General features: G+C 34.4%; 1 protein-coding gene across 1 annotated transcript; it reads right to left on the reverse strand.

Annotated features, from left to right (window-relative positions):
• Positions 1-3,392: 3,392 nt before the first annotated feature.
• Positions 3,393-21,848, reverse strand: olfm3a (olfactomedin 3a). Its single transcript, XM_088927386.1, has 6 exons — positions 21,519-21,848; positions 8,353-8,496; positions 6,308-6,463; positions 5,677-5,896; positions 5,134-5,240; positions 3,393-4,737 (listed from the first exon to the last, which is right to left on the reverse strand). The coding sequence occupies exons 1-6, from the start codon at positions 21,585-21,587 to the stop codon at positions 4,060-4,062; spliced, it is 1,374 nt and encodes a 457-aa protein (XP_088783512.1). The 5' UTR covers positions 21,588-21,848; the 3' UTR covers positions 3,393-4,059.
• Between the last annotated feature and the right edge of the window lie 1,874 nt (positions 21,849-23,722).

A 23,722-nucleotide genomic window follows, 5' to 3' on the forward strand; every position in this document is an offset into this window, starting at 1 on the left:
AAGATGCTTAGGTAGCTTGTTCCAGTCTTACATAAACCTTTGTATAAGGAACAGAGTCCTATTCTCAATTTTCCTATAGTTTCCACATGTTTCCTTTGGTTTGTGTTTCTGTTGATTCTGAAGGACTTTTTAGTGCCTTTGAGGATTTTAAATACTTAGATCAATTTTCCTCATAATAGCCTGTCAGTATAGGACTTTCCTTCAGCCCAGGAATGCATGTGGTCACAGAGATACAGTAACTTTTTTTCTGTGCTGACCAAGACAGGACCTAATACCTTAAATGACTTCTTCTTAGTAGAGCATTGTGTACCTTTTTGCAATATGATATGATTTATACATTTGATTTAAATTCTATACTGTACTTTTATCTATATATAATTCTGTTTGTCTTTTTTTTTAGCTTTCCCAAAATTACTAATAAGTAGATACAGCGAGGAAAGCAGGTTAAGAGTTATCAGAATCTAATATGCTTTGAAGTGCATTCTTAAACTGTAAAGGTAGTATCCAAAACAAAGATTTATATTTTCAGGAAAACAAAATAAGAAAGACAAAGCTAAGGGAAGTAGAATGGGTTAAGATAGATATTGAATCAAATAACGATGGCATCAGATAAACATTTTTAGCTTGAAGTACAGAAGAGATGAATCCCCAAGAGTAAAAAAAGATCAAAGTCTAGAAAGTGGTGACCCAAATGGTTTAATATATCAATTAAGTAAATTACACAGAGAAAGAAAACACTTTATAAAATGATTAAAAAAAGAACAGGTTCCAGTTAAACAAAAGGAGCCATTTAAATCTGGGTTCTGAATGATGCATAGTACAGAAATAGCTCATTAGTGTTACTAATGATCTGTTCATGACTGTGGACTGTTTTTAGTTCTCTCTAAAAAACCTCAGTGCTTCCATTTAAATTGTTGATCATACCATCCTGCTGAATAAATTAGAGAGGATTGTTAATTTTAATGGAAATGCTTTGTCATTGTTTTATCTAAGTTTTATCTAATGATAAAAGATGGTCAAATCAGGCATTTTTTTCATTTAAACACAATTAGGCATATACATTACCCTGAAGGGCAATGTTCTATATCACATTCTTTTTTAGGATAAATATATGATATGATAATAATATAATAATAATAATAATAATTGCTTAGACTTATATAGCGCTTTTCTGGACACTCCACTCAAAGCGCTTTACAGGTAATGGGGACTCCCCTCCACCACCACCAATGTGCAGCATCCACCGCAATGGATAGGGCATCCATTTTCATTTTTGTACTGGCGATACCCAAATTTATGTTCATACAAATTTGATGTTAATTGAAGTACCATGCACCTTGTGACACTGCTTAAAAAACTATTGCAGCAACATATTTTAGATCTGGACTCTTTTCACAAGACGGAGGTCATGTCGATTGGGTATCATCTTTGATCCGAGCCTTGCATTAGATGCTCATGTTCACAGTGTTGTGAAAGTGTCTACAGTATATATTTTATCTTCACAACACTGCACATACTGTATCTCATCTATACCTTCACATCTGAAAAGTAATGTTTGCTTAAATTTTGTATCCGGATTGTATCCAAGCATATTTGTAAGCTGCAACATGTGCAGAGTTCAGATGCTTGGATCTTAACTAAAATTAAAATGCATGAGCATATACCCGTTTTAGTTTCCTTGCACTGGCTCCCTCTGGATTTCAAAATAATAGCCAAATTAAAGCTATTCACCATTATAGGTTTGAATGGTTTGGCTCCTGCATTTCTGACTACATTAGTGAACTATTAACATGCCACTTGCATTATTTGGACTCTGGCCTTCTTTCAGTTCCCAAAACAAGGTCGTGAACACTGGAATAATTTTGTCTGCTGCTCCAAAGCTATGACAGTCTCCTATCCCATATCGGAGGATCTTGAATGTCATACAGCATTTTCAAATCTTTCCTTAAAAATCACTTTTATACTATTGCTTTTAGTTCTGTTTAATTTATAGTATGTGTGTAAACATGTCTTTTTTGTTTTTAAAATACCTTGAGATAACCTATTCACAAAAGGCATTATATAAAATAGACATGACCCTTCTTTATCAAGAGTATGAATAATTGTGGAGGTGATTCTACCTTCTTATTATGATGATAATCTACAAGCATACAAGGGATATTAGAAGAACTTGGAAAGAGAGACAAGGATATTGAAATTGAGGCAAAAATAATGTTTCATTCAGTATTACAAAATCAAAAGGATAAAGTAGTGTCTCACTTATAAAAAAAGGATTGTAGGAGTCTAAAACAAGCTACCCAATCATGTTTTTGAAGCTGATGAGATCCTTGGATTACTCATCTAATAAAAATCTAGTATATTTGCTAACTTCTTATGTTCTAAAGGAACACCATCATGTTGAAAGGAATGTGGTCAAATGAAAATCAGAAGTCAGTATAGATACTCATAGTACTTATTTATCAAAAATTGGTAAAATTCCAGGAATCTTTTTTAACTTAACTTGAATTTGTTCATTCCATTGCAGAAAATAAAATCACACTTATCACAGTGCACACTTATGCAACCAGGGTGTTGTAGGTTTTTTAATTTCAATTATTTTTCCTAATAATTATCTATTTGTTTTTCTCTTGAATTTTGTTGGTTGCTAGGTCACATTAAAGATGGAAAAATGTCTTTAAAACATGATTTATCTTGATTTCTAGCTTTACATCACAAAAACCTGCAATTTTAATAAGCGTGTGTAGACTTTTTATATCCACTGTAGATGTGTAACAATGATGTAGTTCATCATTAAGAAATTGTGCTAACTTAATTTTGGATATGTTGATTAAGGAATTATATTAATGATCATCAATATTTGGAACTATCATCATTCTTCAGGAGGCAGTTTTCTCCTGGAATGGGGAGATTTTAATTAATAGACAGATATACATTCAGTACTGAAATGACTCTTGTGCATTGGTTTAAAATAAAAATGAAAAACTGTTGCTTTAGTATGACCCCTTAATAATGCTATAATTAAATGGTCTTTTCAAATCAAGCAGATTTTAAAAGAGTATAAAAAATGTTATTTTTTGAACAGCAGTTTGTGGTTTTCAAAAATTATATAGTTCTATTATCTGTGTGATGGGTAACTTATCAAAATGTGTTAATTTCATTGCATGGGTAATTTGTTAGAGAATAATGGTTTAATGGAACATGCTTGGTGGTAGATATTAATTAAGCACGTATAGAGCAGGACAGTGTAATGGCTATCCATATGAATTGCTCATCCAAATGTTATGCACAATCATTCCCTGAAAATAACACTGTGCATACAGCATATCTAGGGGTAAAAAGCAAAAAGAGGTTTGTTATCTGCATGTTATGGATGTTAAAGATGTAAATGTATAAAATATTGGGTGTTTAATGAGGTAAAGATGATTTTATACAACCTTTGAAGCACTGATCAAATTCAACAATGAACAATGAAATCAGTTAAATTCTGTATATTTTATAAAAATAATACTGGATTAACTCTCACAGAGGCATTGAAGTGATACAATAGGTACTACAATGAGTGACATTGCTCTTTTTTCTTCAAAAAAATCTGTCGATCAGTTTTGGATTGAAGACATTTTACAATGATTCAAATGTCTAATTAAGAATAAAAAACAATACACTAATCTTAAACATTTTAAACACAACATTCACTTTAAAAAACACTATTTGCTGCAGTGAAACAAAGTTAGCTTAACAAAAACAAACAACATAGTAAACAAGTGCTGAACAAAATCTTTTGACATTCATGCACAAAAGCTACTTATAGCCTCTGGCTTACAAAACTAAATCATATAAGGCTTAATTTTATTCTCAGCCATTTGTAGATATAGAGGAATCTATGTCACCTTAAAACTGATCCTGTTGTAATTGGGCTCACGTTGTTTTGTCATCCAAAGCTGAAACAAGTATACAAAAGTGTTTTAATTCAAGGACCAAAAGTGTAAAGACTGCCCACTTTGGAAAAAAAATTAAGTTGGTTATCAAGAATGACTTTGAATTATTGTGCAGAAAACCCATCTATGCATCATCATCAGTCTTAATAATGTGAAAAAGTGTTACATTGAACAAAACTTGGTGACCATTGTTCCACGCATAAAGGGCCCTGTCTCTGGCGTTGTAATCTAGCATGGAAATATGAAAGTACTGGTTATGGAAAGGGATGTCCATATATTCGTACGTTGAAGTCTTAGTGGAGTACGAGTAATACACCTTGGCTCCAGTTAAGTGGGAATTTGTGATATACAGAGTTCCACAAATCATGAAAGATTCTCCCGCATTTCTTTTAGAATACTCTGTATTCCAGGTCTTTAGGACTTCCAGTGTCTGTGGATCTAACTGGCTGAGGACAATATTGCCAGCATTTTGATTGGTAGCGTACACAGCCCACAGACCCATCTCGTCTGCCATAAGGTCAATGTCAGAGAAGCCTCCCCAAGTATAGGGGTAAACATTGTGAAAACCAGCATACTCCAGAGCTCGTTGGGCAAGAATCCTGCCAGTTTCAAAGCTGTATTTGACAATAATGTTACTCTGATACTTGTTATAGTAAAGAGAGCCATTGTAGACCACATGGTTTGTCCCAGCCCATTTGAAAGGAAGGTTGTAGGTCCGAGATTCCACCCCAGTCACAAAGTCTGCAATTGACTTGTACTCACGGACTATTTTGTTGTTGGTGTAACTGTCCATATACCAAACCTATGTCAAGCAAAAAGCAAAAGCTATAAACAGTATTTTGACTCTGATTAACAGTACAGACAGGCATTCATAATAACTACCACTAAATATACACATGAAATATACTCTGAATTTAACACATTAGTTACATAATAAAAAATCACGTTGCCAAGCTGTCAAGTAGAGTCTAAAAAAAGGCTACATACACAGTGATAGTGCTTATGCACATTATTAAAATGATTCTCATTTAAAGACTTACTTATAGTCCCGGGACCCCCTTTTTAATATACAAAAGGAAAAAGAGACAATACTGAATATTTCGTACATATTCTTTATTTCTCATAAACATTTAGTACAAAGAAAGAAAACATGGAAATATTTAACTTTAAGTGCACATAAAAAACTCATATAACTTACCCTATTATTTTTTTGAGATGCTTGTGGATCAGTCATCCAAGCGCCAAATCTTGTTCCAGATGTCTTTATTGTAATGGGTCCAGTGATTTTCATTAATTTTCCACATGCTGTTAATAAAGAAACATTTTTTTCTATGAAAATTCTTCAAGCCAATTGCCATTTGCAGTTTTTGCCAATGAAGTCTTACAACAGTATTGAAATACCAATGTTTCAGAAATTATTTTGCAAAGCCTCATTTATGCATCAGTTGTGTACTTTGGAGAACAAATCAAAACTGATTGATCTCAAAACTATGTAAAAAACAACTTCACCATACGCTCTAGCAATTATGTTCCAAGACTAAATTGTCCATGTTCAGATATTTCTGGTATCTGCTGTTTGGCCTCTGTCAATTGCCCAACAGTAATTATCTCTGGACTATCTTTGTAAAAATTTGTACACCATTGCTTACGTGCTGTAGTGGAAAGAGTTTCTTTAAATTCTTGAATGAAAGTATTTGTCTATTGAGCTAAGTTATGTCAGATAATAAAAGACAGGTCTTACTTAGTTTTGTCATGCAGTTTCTTAGTCTGGTTTCTAGACCGATTACTCTTTGGTGTAGTTCCTCATAGTCATATGCTCCAATCTCCTCCTGGATTCCAGTAAGTACTGCTGATAGGTTCCTGATCTCCTCTTTGAACTGTGTGATTAACTTGGCATCCGTTTTGTACTGCTCCAAAACTGGGATTAGAGGCTGCAGTTCATCCATCTTTTCCTTAAGCTCCTGTGAAGAGATGGGGAGTGTGACAAGACATGGTTAAATGCAGCTTCCAGACAATGAATATTTTATTTTGTTCATTCATCTGAAATACTACCTGTTCATTTGGAACTGAAATAACAGGAACTACAACAGGAAACCCATAGAAGTCAGAGGAGCAGAAGTATCCCCATCTTGCCAAATGTAAGCATGGTTATTATACTTAAATAGTAATTATATTGTTAAATATTATGTAAAATTTTAGAATAAAAAATGTTATTTATATTGTGTACTAATTGCAATTCAGTGAATCTGTTTTGATTTGTTTAACTGTCTTCACTTCATTCACAAATGGCTAATCACCATCTGCTATACAGATAAAGAGTAACAGGTTAAATTTCTATAAAAACTTATATATTAGACACATTGACATCCTACCTGGAAATGCTTGGTCATCAATGTTTTTCTGTCATCTTCAACTTGTCGAAATTTGGATCTCAGTCCTTTCATTTGGGTTTCCATTTTTAAAACATACTGAAAATCTCTTTGCGTCCTCAAGTTTAACACCTCTATAGACTGTGACATATTCTGGACCTGTCAAACATTTAATGAAATCAGTTCATCTATTAGAAGCACTCATCTGAGTTGAATTTGTTCAACTCTGATATCTTTATTTCAAAGTAGCACTACATCACTATTTGTACTGCTTTGAAGAGAAGACTTTCTAATACCTCACTGTAAAATAGAAATGCATTAAAGTAAATCTGAAGACTGAATCCCACCCACACATACCTTCCTGATACGATGCATTTTGATTTATCTCTTTATCTGTCATTATTAATGTGCCCTAATTCCAGAAACTCATTTTTTTAGAAATAGGACTCTACGTACATTAAACACACTAATATAGACCACTGGCAGAATGCCAATGTCACTTTAATGACCTTTAAAGCATAAAATGTACATTCTAACATCTGTGAATTAATCTTTCTGGTGATTTCTCTCCTTGTGGATTAACAGCTCATGAATTAATCATTACTTATTGCCAAGAAATAGATGGTTGACAGATGTTATGTGATTGTGTATTTATGTTTAATGGTGGGAATAGTTAGAAGCAGACCTCACCATCATATGCTTTTCAACATAGCTTTCCATATGGAATACAATCATATACTACATAAACTGTTTAACACAAACACACATATATATATGCAGTATACTGCAATCAAAGTGCAAAATGGATCTGCTTTGTCTTGTACATCATGTATTCATTGTTCCTCTTGGAGTGTAGTTCTTAATAAAATGGCAGAGTTCTCTACATTGTAAATAGACAGCTTTTATGTTAAAGCAATATAATGAAATATGTTGATGGACAGGCCTTTAGAACAGGGCTCAGACTGTAGTCATACATTCTTTAAACTGCAATGGCACATGGCCATTGATAGATTTCTTTGCATTCATCCAGTATGCTGCAGTTTCTGCAAGAAACCTCAATTGGGCACTGCAATTTTTCTTGTAAAACGTTTTACTGCATTTGGGAAAATGCAGTTTTGTAGTTGAAAGAGTGCTATAATGATCTACTTTAAATGTGTTTAAAATCTAACATTTTAGAAATTTAAATGACTGTGATTAACATGCACAACAAGCGTTCTGTTTGAAAAGCTCTGATTCAGAATGTCACTTGCATTTTAATAAAAAAATAAACCATTATGGTGTACAGATTGTGCAACTTAACATATATTTGCTCTGGTATGACCAAAAGATTTTATCACTTTTTACACAATTGCACTCTATTGTACTATTGTTCTTTGACTGGATCCTGCTTTTTGTAATCACTTTATGAAATGCTTCCTCTGCATATTTTTCATAACTGACAATGAAATTTAACAAAGGGCATCTGATCTTCATCCCTGAAGGCTGCCTCTCTGCAGGTTTTCATTCCAAATCATCTCTTAACTCTTAACAGCTGATTATTAGCTTAACTGAACAATTTTAACAGCTTCTCCCAGCTCTTCAGGTGCTGCTGCTTTAAGGAGACCATGAACATGTGCAGACATACCAGTCCTCCAGGACCAGGATTGGACATCACTGTAGCTTTGAGCTTTGGCTCACTGCTTTCTAGCATTTGGTATGTTTACACTTGGAATGAATCTGTTCTGTGCTTCAAGCAGTGATTCCATATATATCCTTTCTCATTCTAATTCTCTTAAATTCTGTCTCATTTCTGCAGAGGTGAGCTTAAGTACAGCATATAATAAAATACATACAGTACATACTGTATAGTCCTGTAGACAAAGTCTAAATATATATAGAGAAAAACACTGCAGACATTGCAAATTAAAATTATTTTCTCTTCTGTTATTGGTGAGATACTGTATAGCCACATTTGGCCATTACTGGATGTACTGTACATCAGTTTAACTCCAAACAGTTGTAGGCTGATCTTAATCATCAGTTAACAGAAGTATCTGAAACCCATTTACCTTCTCCAGCAACTGACGGAGTTGTCTGCTCTTTGCATCTCTGGAGCAAAGATTTTGCTCTGGGGCTACCACTGTGCAAATACACCGTCCATCTGGGTCCTGGGCCGAGCTGTACACCTGCCAGCCTTCCTTTGGACCAATAGTCTAAAGAGAACAGAGTAAAAACAGAAAACAAAAATGCACAATGACAATCATAATAAGAAATTTCAATTTTTTGTTTTTTGCAGAACTTTTTTCAACAATATTCTCTATATATGTATGTATAGTACAGGGGACAGTACTTTTCCCACTTGTCTTGCGCTATTCAACTTGTTCAGATTTTTTGACAAGTCTGAAAACCAATCTATACTACCAAACCTGACAGGGTGCATTAACTGAAAAGCAGATGGAAAAAAATTGAAGCTTTCTAAACACAAATCATATATTTATGAATGACACAAGAAAACACATCAAACAAATCATAAGCTTTTTCAGTGCAGCTGATCACTAGATTAATATTCTATACATTTTTAGGGTTTAAAGTTTTAAGACCCTTAAGGTATACCTTAAAAACACCTTAAATGTATCTAAGGTATTCAGCACAAATGACTTTATGCATTAATTTTCAGTAATAGGAACTGTACTATATTTCATATACAGTATTGAGTAGCCGAGGAATACTACAAATGACAGTTCACAAGAAGAACACTTCTGTGTTTTTTCTATAGTGGGGGGTTCATTACTACTATCACATTGAATTTGCAATGACTAAACCGTCATGCTAATGTATTCAGGCAACAAGGAGAATGACAACAATTAAGTTTGCAAGAAATACTGCTATATTTCTGTATTTCTCATGTCCAGTAGAAGAAAATCAATGATAATTAACAAAGTGTTGTTAAAAACTTTTGACATTTAGATGTAGCTGGAGCTGAATCAAACTATTTTATAACTTAACTGAAACACCATGCAAGTGCTTAACCAGAACAGCCACAAATTACAGGAGGCAATTAGACCCACGGTTATAACTTGGATCCATTTCTCTAGTCACATAGTCAATACTGACTTAGTGGAAACAAATCTGCCTAGTTTGAAATCCACTTGAAAACTACAACTCAGAAAGTAAAACAAATAGAGTAGAAAATCACAACTAATTTCAATGTATTTTAAAGATCTGGGGAAGTAATGACTGTCTTAACTAAAAGCAATTCACCGGCCTATCTGGCCAATGTGCTGTTGCTAATATCCCAGCCATGGGTCCTTAAGTCTTAAACATTAGAGCTGATGGAAGATGTCCAAATCTTCATGACACCTAAGCCGCAGTAGAATAAGTCAGCCAGTCTTCCTTGCCAATAGATCAATATCATCAATATCCCATTCTGTCATGTGGAAGGAGGTATGCTTCCATAGTAATTGTAGTTATTCTATGGTATTAAGGCAAACTAGCATTTTAATGTGATGTTGAGAAATTAAATTAGAAATTATGCAATTTATGCATAAAAAGTATGTATTGTTTGGAAGCATTGTTGCCAATTGAAAATCAAGTTTAAATGAAGGGTTATTAATTGAATTGTATTACACTTTGCTGTTACTAAGCTAATATTGATTACTGCCAATTGGCTGATTGGTTGTTTGGAACAAAGCTGGCAACAATGTTTAGACTGGAGGGTTCATCAGTGCTGAGAACCAGTACAGGAGTTAAGGCAAGTGTTTTTATATTGTATCAAACTGGCTACCAATTAGTCATATATTTAAGGAGAAGAAAACCAAAAAAATGCTGTTGGCAATTTTTGTCTGTTCTATCCAAATAACACATATTTCACTGCATTCTGCTTAAGTGTGGGAGAAATGAATTAGAAATGCAAAGTGACACAGAGTGGGATCTTCAAATCAAAATTTCAACCAAATTGTGAAACCTCACACAGACTGTTATTGAAGCCAGGACCATGGAGCAGTAAGGCAGTGGTACCAACCACCATGCTGTCCATCACAGCAATACATAAAGCTGCTTAGTAACTGATTATGATACAAAGCATACAGTTTTGGTACTGAATAGAACTACACTGCTGGGGATTACATAAACAGGTCATGAATGTATTTAATCATTTTCAGGAAAAGAAACTGCAAATACTAATGCAACTTAACAGATCAATATTAATATATGGGTAGGGGTCTTTTCAAAGACTCAGATACAGAGAACTGCTGTTTAGGAACACTTTATTGATTGCTCTCATGTATCAGACCAAATGGATACGAAATTCTAACTTTCCCCATAAGAGGACAATGAAGCAGTCTACAAAAACACAGGAATTCCTAAATTCACAGACAATTCAAAAAGCGGTATCACTGCATGTGGAATTTCGTTAAAGCTATTGGGTGCTTTTCAATCCTTTTCAATGTATAAAGCCAGCTGCCGAGAGGAAAAACTCAACTGATCATCTTTGAGCATCTCAGACTATATGATTCATAATTCTGAAGAATTTTACTAGAAAAGCAGGCCTACTTTACCCCAAGATGAGATCCATTATACACTGACTTGATGCAGAACACAGAGGAATCCAATCATCTGTCATCCAGCTTTGAATTCAGACTTCAGCGGTTTAGAGCCTTTGAACGAAGTAAACAACCATCTCACTAAAGCATTTTTGCTCTGCAATTTTCTGCCTACCGACTTAACCCAAGGGCTATACTTCACAACAATATGGGCATGGAACAACTAGTGGTTCAAAAATGTCACAATGGAGGACATGTTTAAAGCTCTGATGCAGAGAGTGGCTACTTAATTGTAGAAACAATTATGGCACAGTCCAAGCTTTTTGTAAGGCAGTTGTAGACCGATCAAAGATTTGGCAAACGTTTGGTTGCACACCTGTGACAAACAAAGGACAAATATCTTAGCACATAAGGAATGATACATTTGGTTTTGGAATTGATTGAATAATTTCTTGGGTTTTCTTTTCAATTTCTTTGAAGAAAAAAATATCACAGAAACTTAAGGCCAGGGTTGTAGTCTTAGGTCTTTTTTCAAAAACACTTAATCGACAGGTAAAGGGCTCCACGTTACATTAAATGCATATATGATTATTTGTAAAAACAAATACCAGTAATTAGCAGAATTCAATCTTCCTACTAGGATCTATTAAATACTTCATAGAGGGTGCAGATATGAGCTCTGTGGTTCTATACAAACAGAAGGATTTACTTCAGCTACCCCAAAGGTTTTCAGAATTCTCCACTGAGTGATTTAACTATTTAAACTAAAAAAAATAGTTCACTCTATTATTCTGGGGAAAAATGTACACATTTAGAATATTATTGCATTTTTGTACAAATATCTCAATCCACCACTGTTCAGCTGTTTCTCTGATATTTTAAACCAATTTAGTATCACTCCATCAAGATACTTTTATATGTGTTAAATATGGGGCAAACAATGTGGTTGCTGGAATGCTTGTATTGTTTTTATCATTAAAGTAGCGTCAGAGTGAAAGTTATTCAGTGGATCACATGTTTGGCTACCACATTTTGGACATAATTGAAAATTCTATCTAAAAAAAATTAAAAAGTGTTCTTTTCTTATCTGTCAAAGCATGGCAAGTTACTTTCATATGTGCAATATACAGTAAGTACCATTAACCTATTCTTGTGGTTAAAGACATGGCTGCCAATCAAGATGAGTGTTGGTAATTGCACTTATTGCATTATATCTTGGTGGTAAAGTGTGCTAAATCTGGGAAAATTCAGTGTACTCCCAGTCTTATTATAGATCTGCAGTGAATGTGGAAACGAGACCAACTGGTCACACAATTAGGCCATATGGTGTGCCTCCTCAATGAAAGGAATCAGAAGTTTCTCTCAATTCCAAATTATGAACTCAAAATCTTCTCTGAAACCAATGAAAGTGTTCAAGAAAAGAGTATGATTATAATGAACCACATATTAAAGATCTTATTTGCACTACCAAAAATAACAAATCCCCAAATTCAAAACTTTAATTATGCTTTAATTATCATATAAGGTTTGGAAAAAATGTATCTTAAATGAAAACCTACATAAAGAGGTGACAGCATGGTATGGGTATATAACTTGTGTCAGTTTAGAAGCAAGTCAATGTGTGATGAACCAGGACAAGTTTCTGGTTAATTAGTGCAGAGCTTCCTAATAAAATGGTTGCTGGATATATGAAGAAAGTGGTTGTGGTTTATTGTATGTAGAAATGCAACTTATCCATATACTTACTACATTACCACTAGAAGGACATTCACCCAGTTTGAAGCTAAAAGAGCAAGCCCTTGAACAGGAACAGTTTCTATAAAAGGTTGCATATCACCAAGAAGTTGATGACCTGCTGTGGTGGTGAAAATTACTAACTGTGAGATGGAAATCATAAGCAACTAAGGAAATTAATGAAATATGCCAAATTCTGATCGCATTAGTGCAGCAAGAGAAAAGCAGTATGAGTTACGAGAACAAAATGGAGATTACGACCCATTGTAGTTATAAAAAAATATTTAGTAAGTCTTCAGGCAGAAGTTTTACAAAGCTTTGTCAAGCTTCATCTTAGTTGATGAAGGACCCCAATTTTGTTAAAACTTTAATAGCTTATCTTTCCCAGTATGTCAGTCTAGTTTGAAGTTGCTAGGCTGCTTGGACTTTGAACATGAGCAGTTTCAAAAGAGGAAGGAAGAAAAAAGGCTTTCACCACTGGAAACTTATTAATGATCAATGTCGGTCGAGTACTTGACAGGTGAAATTTGAAATAATAACCTGTAATGACAAGTTTTCAGGTGAAACCTGAAAAATAACTCAGTGTGATGAGATAAAGAGCTTATCTGTTCACTACAATAAGACATTGATGTTTATTTTTATATCATATGAGGTAAGCTCAAACGCTCTTTAAATCAATATGTAATTTATTGAAGTGTTATTTAATTATAGTATATACTATAGTTATTATATACTGGGATTTTCACAAGAAAACTGAAGCATTTGTTGTATTTTAATTCCTCTAAATATACTGTGCATCGAAATGGCTTTAATTGGCAAATGGCCTTAATGTGGCAATGGCACAGAGTATTATAGGATGTGATTTACCATCAATCGGTCAAATCCACACCATCCACTGTTGCAATAAAGCAAAATCCATCATTCAGGATAACAACCATCCCGGCCACAAATTGTTGTCCCCTCTACCCTCTGGCAAGCGGTACCGCGCTGTTAAAGCATGGACCACTAGACTCAAGAGCAGCTTCTATCCCACGGCAGTATGCGTCCTGAACAGCTAACTGCAGTGCCTTAATACACATCGCACTACGCACTTTTAACATAGTCTGTCATTTGTTGCGGTCTCACTACTACATATTTATTTTTCCACAACATACTTATTGTTCCTGTTGTCTACATTGTGTGGTGTTGTCTGTTGCATTGTGTACGTCCTGAGAGATCAGCGCGATTAAGAATTCCAATGTACAGTACAGTACGTGTACATATGGCAATAAACTACTCTACTACTCTACTCTAATTTATATTATTTAGAAAAAGGTCATGCACGTACTTGTTACATTTAGCTTCAACACTCGGGATTCAGTTACTTTAAGGGATTCCAGTTACTGGAAAGACAATTGCCTCTTATTCCATTCTAATGAAACTGATATATTAAATACTGACTTCCACTGATTGGACAAGAGGTTAGAAAGAGAGCCAGACATAAAACAGGACTCCAACCCTTTGTCCTGTAGAGCTACAAATCTTTCAGGTTCAGTTCCCATCAACCTCCCAATTCCTTATTGAACCACTTATTGGCTTAATTAGTCAAACCAAGTATGATCTATAGCATATACTGAACATACACAGAGTCTGAAGAATAAGGCCTCTTCTAGACCAAGGTCTGAGACTATATATTGTTGTACAACACCTAAAGATGATATAACCTTTCCAGAGTTTTTTTAGCTCTTTTGCAGATCTTTGTATGACCACGTGGGTCAACTTAATTACACTTTCCTATGTGTAACGTCCATAAAATACAATTCATGCGATTGTCTTTACCATTTTTTCCTGAAGAATGTATTAAACCCTGATAATATAAACTACATTACATCTAAGAATTTTAATTGACTTCTCCAACCTACAGTAGGCCAAATCAGTAGAATAATTGGTAAAACATAATAAACAATCAATATATCAAGGGAAAAGAGTGAACACCCTTCACTTAATATGTTCCTGTCACTTACTGTATGTTGAGTAATAGTAAAGTGCAAATATCAAGGCTTTATTTTTGGGAATTTGATATTAATTATTTGATTGCTTATTGTAATTTTCCATGGGTAACATCTGTGGCTTCAATTATATCTAATAAAGCTTTTTACTCCACTGTAGCTGAATACAGCTTTATCCATTTCAGGGTCTTGGGGGAGCCGGAACCCCACCAGCAACGGGCGCAAGGCAGGATACATCTTGGATCGGATGTTGTCCATCGCAGGGCACACACACTCACACTAGGGCCAATTTGTCCAGAAATCAATTAACCTACCAGTATGTCTTTAGACTGGGAGCAAACCAGTGTATCAGGTGAAAACCCAATGAACATGGGGAGAACATACAAACTCCATGCAGATAGCACCCCAGGTACACAACTGAACCCAGGGCCCCAGCACTGCGAGGCAGCAATGCTAACCTCTGCAATCAATCAAGAATAATCCTATTTTCCAACATCTTTATCAAATGCGATTATGAACAGTATAAGCCTGAGTTAGTCATATTTATATTAATATTTTTGAAAAAAGAGAAAATCAACTGCAACGTATCAACATGTATATTAAATAGCAAAATAAAGATAAAAGTAATATAATATTTAAAGAAAAAAGCATTTTTTGTTGGCAATGGATCACTGAAATTACATCTCTAGTTTATACAATGCAGCTCATAAGCACAAATGGCTTTAAACCTTCTTCTGAAGGAAATTGTGATTCTTTGTAAAATGATTGAAAAGTTATAGTGTGATTCTTTAACAATGTCATTTCAGGTGAAGTGGTGCTTTTCTAGATGTGTACTTTCCTGATGGCGATTTGACCTTTTTATCAGGGCACATTTATAGGTCTGACATTTATAGTTCATAACTGAGAGTCTAGTTCTTTTCTTAGCAGAAGCCAATTTGTATTACTGGCATAACACTTACTGCAAGGACACCAGAGCATTTAAATCCTTGCTACAACCTCATGCGAGGATAGGTGATAGCAATTACACAGTATTCTCAGTAGAATGTTTGGTCTTGAAGGCAAGTACTTTGGAAGACCTAAAACAGATTGAATTTCTCAACATCGAAATTACATACATTTCCCAGACTAAAAAAAGTCTAAAATGTTCCAACAAAAAGGAAAGATGGAGGTTTACTGCGAGACATATCAGGTTTTCTGTAAACTCATTCCCAAATTGAAAGTATGATGAGGTTTTAAGCAAAGTTCCATAATTGAATATCTTTCCAGGTACAGATGTTATAATATGTATGTCACTGGAAATTGTCAAAGAATAAAACTCTTTTTTATTACTTCATTATTACCAAGTCCCGCTAACACAAAAAAAGGACAAAATAGAATTTTTTTATACAACGCTGAATATTTAAAAAATGTCTATTTCTTACGAAGGCAGGCAAATAAAACATTTTTATGTATCTATTCATAGGCACATACACTTAATTAAACTGATCACCTCAAATCAATAATAGAGTATTTTCATATTTACAATATGTCATTAATCAGGTTCCATTGCATGGTAGCTCTTGCATCTATTAGTTATAACACCCATTAATTAGAGTTATTAATTAACCATTACCAATTAAAATACTCTCCTATCTTCACTTTTTGGAAGTGAAGGTCAATGTAACAGCCATTTAGATTTTTACCTGCAAGCATCTGGCATTATGTCATCCACAACAATGTTCAGCCAAGAACAAGCAAGAACATCAGATGCCCATTCCATGTACTATAGTATTATATTATGGGTGGGCAGACTGCAAAGGCATTTAGAACTCTCCCCCAGACCAGAGGGACATGAGTTGAATCCCAACTGACATACTCCTGCAAACTCTTGCAAACCTTAGTGTAAAACATGATGTCAAAATGTATACTGTATGCAAACCAAAAAAGAAGATAACCGTCATCACTTTGGATCAAAGCATCAGTGAAATACATCTGACAAATTTGTTTTAATGCTTTCTGCTTCTGTGTGTTTTCACAAAATCAGTCCATTTCAAGTTTCATTTTAAAAAAGGTTTGAAAATTATACTTCCGAATTCGAAAATTTGAAAACTTTAACAATGTTTAGATTGACGTGCCTCTCTTTTCCCAGAAGAGATCAATCTTTGCTAGGATAAAGACAGCAAACTGATCAGCACATCCCAGACGCAAAGTAGCACAAGGGAAGGAGATGCAAACATATTGAAAAGATAATCGTTTCTGGGCTTCTTTGTTTAAATAAAACATTTGGGACACGGAATAAATGCCACAATTGTTGAGCTGCGCAACACAACATACAACAAATTTGCAACAAATTGCAGGTTGTGTAATGAAAGATATATACTGTATAACACAAAAAATACATTTCATATGACAACTACATATTGTGACTTACAATTGTCCAGTACATTATTACACTCTCTCCGTGTTATCCTATTTTCAGGAATCAAACTTTGGATAAATTTGCAATTAATTTTTGTCCATTCCCCCCTATCTATCAGGATGCTTTCCAATGCATTACAGTAATCTTTAATGAGACTCAAATCAGTACTTTATGTTGGTCACTGAAATCCAATAATTCTGCTCTCGAAGGATAAATGTATTTGATGATAGCAAGGACAGAGTGAATTAAAAAGAAATGTACTGAAAGTGTGGATGACTCTTACTCTTTTTGCCATGCTTTGTAAGACAAATACACAAGGAGGTGTCTGTCGGTTTTATGTCAGGTCTGTTGTAGATTAACAGCTTATGGTGAAGAAAATTGGATGTAATAGATTAGAGTAATACAATCTGTTTCATCATTATGCTAAAAGCCCCCATACTGTGTTCTAGGCTGCATTTGAAGAAAAGCTGTAATTCAGGTCTGCATCAGGCACAGAAAAGCACATGGACCTTTAAGGTTGAAAATAAATTAATTAAAAAATCTAATCAATGTATCTACACATATGAAAACACATATCACAAATACAATGCCCAACCTCAGTGCTAATACTGTACATTTCTGTCTTTCATATACTTTAATTTGATACAAGAACATATGCAAGCAGCAGCTGTTTTTTAGGACCACAAAATGCAAAAGTGCTACTGGAATATAAACACCATCCAATATAATTATTTGTCTATGAATAAGACAGCAATGACACTAAGGGTTAGTGAAACTATCTGGCTGGAGTCATTCTTATAACCACATGCTTAAAAAACTGGAATACAATAAGGACACTGAAAAATATATTGTATCTAAAATAATGTTTCTCCTGCTGATTGTAAAGTATTATGACGACTAGTTCTTGTTGCTTTTATTGTTTATAAAGAAGGTGTAAACTGGAAATTTATTCCATATTACTTTATATTTTAGCACAAAAATAAGTGCAGGAAAGCATTGTTGTACTTTGGATTCTACCTTTTTCTCAGAAGGCTAAGGCCTAGGTTGTACCAAAGATCAACACAACTGCCAATTGCAAAATCCATCCCCAGCACTGGTGGAACACTAAGTCTTCCATTGTACAAATATATTATTCTATAAACACAATATTGTCCATGGGAAATTTATAACTAACAGCATGAAACAGGCTTGGGATTTCTAATTCCATATGAGTCAAAGTTTGATTTAATCCTTGGTTTAAAGGAAACATGGTAATGATTATGGGGATTAAACTGAAAGACCATAATTATGTTGGTCTTTTAGGATCAATAACATTTTATTTTCCATAGATTTTCTTTGCTTTGGACACTTGATCAAAGTATTTTTCTACCTGTAGATCTAAAATGCTGTATATTAAAAAGTTTTAGAAAAACTGTGATCAAAAAATTGAAAAATCACAAGAAGCTTAGTATTCATAGATCATTACAAAGCATGTTCAGGATTAAGGATTTAAATTAATTCACAATATCTAATTGGTCTTGGTGAGTCATGAATGTACTTCTGTCTTGTGAAGGTTTTACCCCATTATGAAATTCAATATAGTCAGCCGAGATGCATTTTAATGGGGTTATTTGTACTAGGCAAAGCAAATGTGTTTCAGGGTGAGGGAAATCTTTCTCTTATTTTATGCCCAATAAGTGCCAAGAATGGCACTAATGATGTAAGCTAAAATATACTGGTGCTTATTCTGAGAGGTCACATTGATGTAAAGGTGAATGTATTACTAAGGAGACCATTTTAATGACTATTTTTTGTTGCATTCAGAAGCATTGCATCAACTTAGATCATACTGCATAGATCTGACAGCTCATATTATAATCTTGAAAGACCTGCCTGGGTTGAACATTAATCTGTTTAAACACACTGATTCAATCAACAGACAAATTCAGATGCAAAAAGTGTTAACTCTTCTAAAATAGATAAGAAATTGCCTTCATATAGATAACTATGTTACATCCCTTTACAGATGTGTGGTTTAAGTACCTCATATTTTTAAAATTACTGCAATTCTGACAATTTATAAAAGTTGCAATTGTGTAGAAACAAAATATAAGGACATTACTATAAACAATGATATTCAAAATGTGAAGACTGAGAAATGTTTGATTAAATTACCTCATGCTGATAGTTGATGAAGGGTTTGTGAGTTGTTTTCAGCACCAAGACCAGTAACCACCTAATTATTTTACAAGACTGTAAAGTAAATAACATTTTATGTTTTTGTTGTTAAAGTCTAGAATTAACCAATTATCATTCTTCTTAATTCCGAAAATCTGCCGTTAACACTTTTAACAGTCTGGTTTTATTGTAATAACTTCACCAGAACAGAGGACTGAGAACAGGACTTGCTTTCCTCCACAATGAGTTCTTGTCAGATTTGACTGCCATTTTCTATACTACATGTCTTATGGTGCCTTATGGGAGAGTTAGCATTGGAGGAATAATGTGACATTCAATATCAATACTGCAAGCTTACAGGCATCCAGCGAGCCAAACAGCCTGCTCTTGCACAAGCAGTCAAGGGTGCCTGAATAACTGTGCACTGGTAGCTGATGAATCCCAGTCACTGACTAAGCTAAGGACAAGGTTTAGGTTTGTATCAAAGATATCTAAATTATTAAGCTCAACTTGTGCTCTACTTTAACATTTTTACAGGTTGATTTTCTCAGAAGACCCATTTTGTTTTACTTGTAGATGCAAAATAACCAACTTAATCTAAATCTTAATCTACTTTGGCTGCATATCAGTAATATGTATAAAGTAGGTTATTATAAAGTTAGGACACTCGCATCTATACATTTCTATTTTGTTCATTAATTCTTAAGTCACAGAAACAAAGTGTGGGAGGAAATTAGCAACATTAATTTCAAGAATCTTCAACATTATATACTCCATGGCTCTCTGACAAAAGAATTGACAGTTTATTTAACACCACCAGATTTGAAACAACAATATCTTGGCTGGATCAATTGTCAGTAGCCCTCTTGGAAGACAATAACAAAACTGGGATTGAGCTCTTACGTTTTGAAGTAGATGAAAACATGTACATGCAATGGAGAGTTTGAAAACATTTTTTATTCTAATATATAATTACTAGACATATATACAGCAATGTAAAGCTTTTGCTATACCATACAGAAAAAAAATCAACTTCTGAAAAATTGCCTAAATTGCAAAATTGCCTAAGGAATAAAAAGCCTTCCTTTGACTAAATATTGTTGTCACAATAACACATCTCAATGTAAGGGAATAAAAGGCCTTTGAAAAAACCCAGAGCATATTCTTAAACCACTGTTGTTTATATTATTGGACTTAGTATAAGTGTACATTAAGAAGAATATTTATATACATTAAGAAGAACATTCAAAGTCTAACTCAAAGTAAACAAACTATTTGTGCAGGAGTGGATGGAGTGATTGTAAGTGGTAATTTAGTTAGATATTGATTACATTTTAAAACCTCAGGTAACAAAGTCATTAATAATAAATAGACTAATAAGTCAGCAATACGTGTCTAATGGCTTAAAATGTGCTTATGTAAGCACATATTCTAAATTAGTATTTTTTTCCCTTCTTTTATCTCATGAAACACAAGAGATAAATACCTTTGTGGTTGTGCATTGTGTACACTGTTCTGCATTTCGATACTATGGGAAGCTAAACTGAACCACTGCATCACGTATCTCAAGTCTCCATTTCTATACAACGTGTTAAAGCAATGTATTGTCCTTGTATTTCGTCAGGTTAGCCGGGATTAATTTTTTGTCTTTTCTGTTTTCGACGACAGTGTATTATAACAAGCAAACAATTTTTAGTCAGCACTTGTGTATTAATTTGAATTTAGTGATGTGACGCAAATCTTATTTTTACATTGCAACTATGTTGCCGCTAAAATGGCACAAAACCCTCATTAATAAAGTTCTAGAGTTAGCTGTTCTTATCCATGAACCTAATACTAACATAATATTAGAGGGGATATTCGGATTAAATAGTAATTTAGACTTCGTATATGTTTCAGTTAATCTCGACGAGATCATCCACAATGTGGTATAGGCGTAACAGGCGCTTAATACTTTATCACTGCTTGAATTTCAAACCGCTAGTTTAGTCATTGCTCAACGATGTGTATAAACGCTATATTTCAATTACCTGACAGAATTTCAACGTTATTTTCCTAGTGTGAAAGCTTTGCGCCTTTAAACGTTAATATATAAAGTGCATGTGTGCATGTTGCATGCCGCGGTAGCATTCGCTATGTTACCTTGAGCATTGAAAGCTTTCTTGAAGCATCCTCCAGTTGTTCTGTTACTGATATAATTAATACGGATGTTTTGCCAGTGGCCAGCAAAGACAACCAGCTAAGCGAACTGGAACGGTACAATTCTCCTAGAACTGCAGTGCTGGTTACAGTAAGCAATATGTTTTACTAAGGATTTTTCTCCATTCTTTCTCTTCACTAAACTTACCTGTGAAGTGTTGTACATACGCACATACAATAATCTTCATTTCATAAAGAAGAACAACCAACCAACTCACCACAGACGGATATAATCCGAACAGCATCAGCAAAAGCAGAGGATTCAGAATTCCGAACAGTGCCTGCATTCTGTTTGGAAGCAGTTGCACTTTACTCGCTCATTCACTCACAGCCTTCACTGCAGGACCTTGTCAGGTTTACTACTGGAATATGCCTGGCGATTAAAGCGCCCCAGTGGAACAAGACGGATAGATCCTCATTCATTACACCGCTCTGAGGGCTTTCGCCGTGCAAGCAATACAGAATACTCCGGTCCACACTGTCAACAGGAAAGTTTTGACCTGAAGAGAGATTTCGGGGGCTGCAAAGGAGGTGTTGAAACCTGCACAACGGAAATGACATCACTTTCTTTTCCCTTTGGGATTATGGAAAGTTTTTTTTTTTGTGCATGGGGTCGTTGTTTATGAGAAAGTAATTCTTACCAGAGGAAGTGTTCAATAATGCTAGAAGACACTTAGAGTTTTTAATTTTCCGTTTGAACCTGTTGAATTTAATTCCACATCAATTCTTAAAATATTGCTTTACATTAACAGTTAAACGCATACAGTAAGCCCAGATAGTTCTGGATTCTGCTCGAATACACCTGCAGCATCAGGGCAGACTTGAAGAGTCATCTCTCAGGTACATACTGTATACTCTCTGCATCCCACAAAATCCCTATAAAGCATGAAATCAGAATTTTTATAGTGTATATGTTTAAGTTAACGTGTATTACAGTATCACACCAAGGTTATAATGGTTACGCGTTAAATGTCCTTGCTACATTTTCTGATATACTGTACCAAAGACGCTGTCATGATATCCTGATAAACGATCCCGGTTTATGTAATTCCGAATTCCTGTGCTTTTCCTCAACTCCACTATGCTTTTTATACCTGAGACCTGGGTTAAGCATAATTCACTCTTGGTTTTTTGTCATGAAAGTAAAGGGATAAATTGTAAACGCTGCGGTTTTAAGATGTTTTAATGTTACTTAATCGCACAAAGTTTCATAATAACAATTGCACATGTTTTCATTATATTTTTAACTGGTTGCTGTTAACAAAATCCTTTAAGCTGTTTTTTTTCCCCTGCTGAGCCTGAGAATTTTCATGTCAGTTAAATAAATTTCAAATATCCGCCTTCTCTTGATCTTTTGTCGCTATAGTTGTAAACATCCAAGAAAGAATTATCTTTTTTGTCACTTCCAGAAGGGTCTATATATCACTAGTGTCATTAAAGGTTGATTACTGTTGGCAACAATATTTATAGTTTGTAGAATAGTATAGAAACAACCCTTGATGTGAACAGCTTTGCATTTTGTAAGACAGCCTAGGTATCTAATGTACATCTATGTAAATTATAAATAAAATAATTGTTATTGTATATGACATAATGCCACCACTGTTTGTCTCATCCCATAAGCATAAAGTTTAACTTAAATTCAAAGCTGTTCTGTTACTACCTTCAGTACTCTGAACTGTGCTGTTTTAATGTGCTTTTGCTTCTTTATCTTTCTTACACCTGCTTCTTTACACATGTGCATGATGTAAGAGGACAAAACAAAAAAGTGTTTTGGGGAGATTACTAAAATGTTCATTTGGGCAGAAAAAAAAGGTTAGGACTAAGGCAGTTCTTAATAACAAACCACAAGCTGTTAACGTGTGCTTAAAATAATAATATTCACAGTCTTGGCAGCCTGTATACCTACAATAGTGTATTTTTACTGCATAGGGACTTATTATGGTAAGCAATTAAGAAATAGTGCAAAGAAGGCTTAATTAAATGGTAACAGGTAGTATTATGCCCTTAAAATGTTTGCTAGGCTGTGATAACCAGACAAATCCTGAAGTATATTTCATGTTTGAAGTGAAATTGGCAGCATAACTGGAGTAAAATCATCGGGACACTCTGCTCAAATGTATATCTTACTGTTAAGTAACTTTGACACCTGTACTTGCTGCAAGGTCAGTAGGAAGATGTCTACTGGATCATCATCTATCATGTACAGTATCCAACACATGCAGAGGTGCTTAATATTACATCTGGAAGATTTGGACTTTTGTCCTTGACCAATTCTATTATTAGCAGTACCAGTTTCAAGTACACTTGACAGAATGTTGATTATAGCTCCAGCTAACCATGGAGTTGGGCTGCAGTCTGTTGCATAGGGTGGCCTTCACTAGCTTAGGCTATGATTTCTACATGCATGATATTTCCTCCC

The sequence above is a fragment of the Atractosteus spatula genome, chromosome 11, assembly GCF_055471065.1.
Source record: "Atractosteus spatula isolate fAtrSpa1 chromosome 11, fAtrSpa1.hap1, whole genome shotgun sequence".
In the NCBI taxonomy this organism is placed as follows: domain Eukaryota; kingdom Metazoa; phylum Chordata; class Actinopteri; order Semionotiformes; family Lepisosteidae; genus Atractosteus; species Atractosteus spatula.

Bases quoted from the DNA above. Each gene is read 5' to 3' on its own strand.
- olfm3a (XM_088927386.1), bottom strand. From the start codon at position 21,587: ATGCAGGCACTGTTCGGAATTCTGAATCCTCTGCTTTTGCTGATGCTG. The intron at 8,497-21,518 runs GTGAGTTGGTTG...TGTTCTCTTTAG, and splicing joins TCGGATTATATCCGTCTGTG to ACTATTGGTCCAAAGGAAGG. The intron at 5,241-5,676 runs GTAAGACCTGTC...CTTTATTAACAG, and splicing joins AAACTGCATGACAAAACTAA to CATGTGGAAAATTAATGAAA.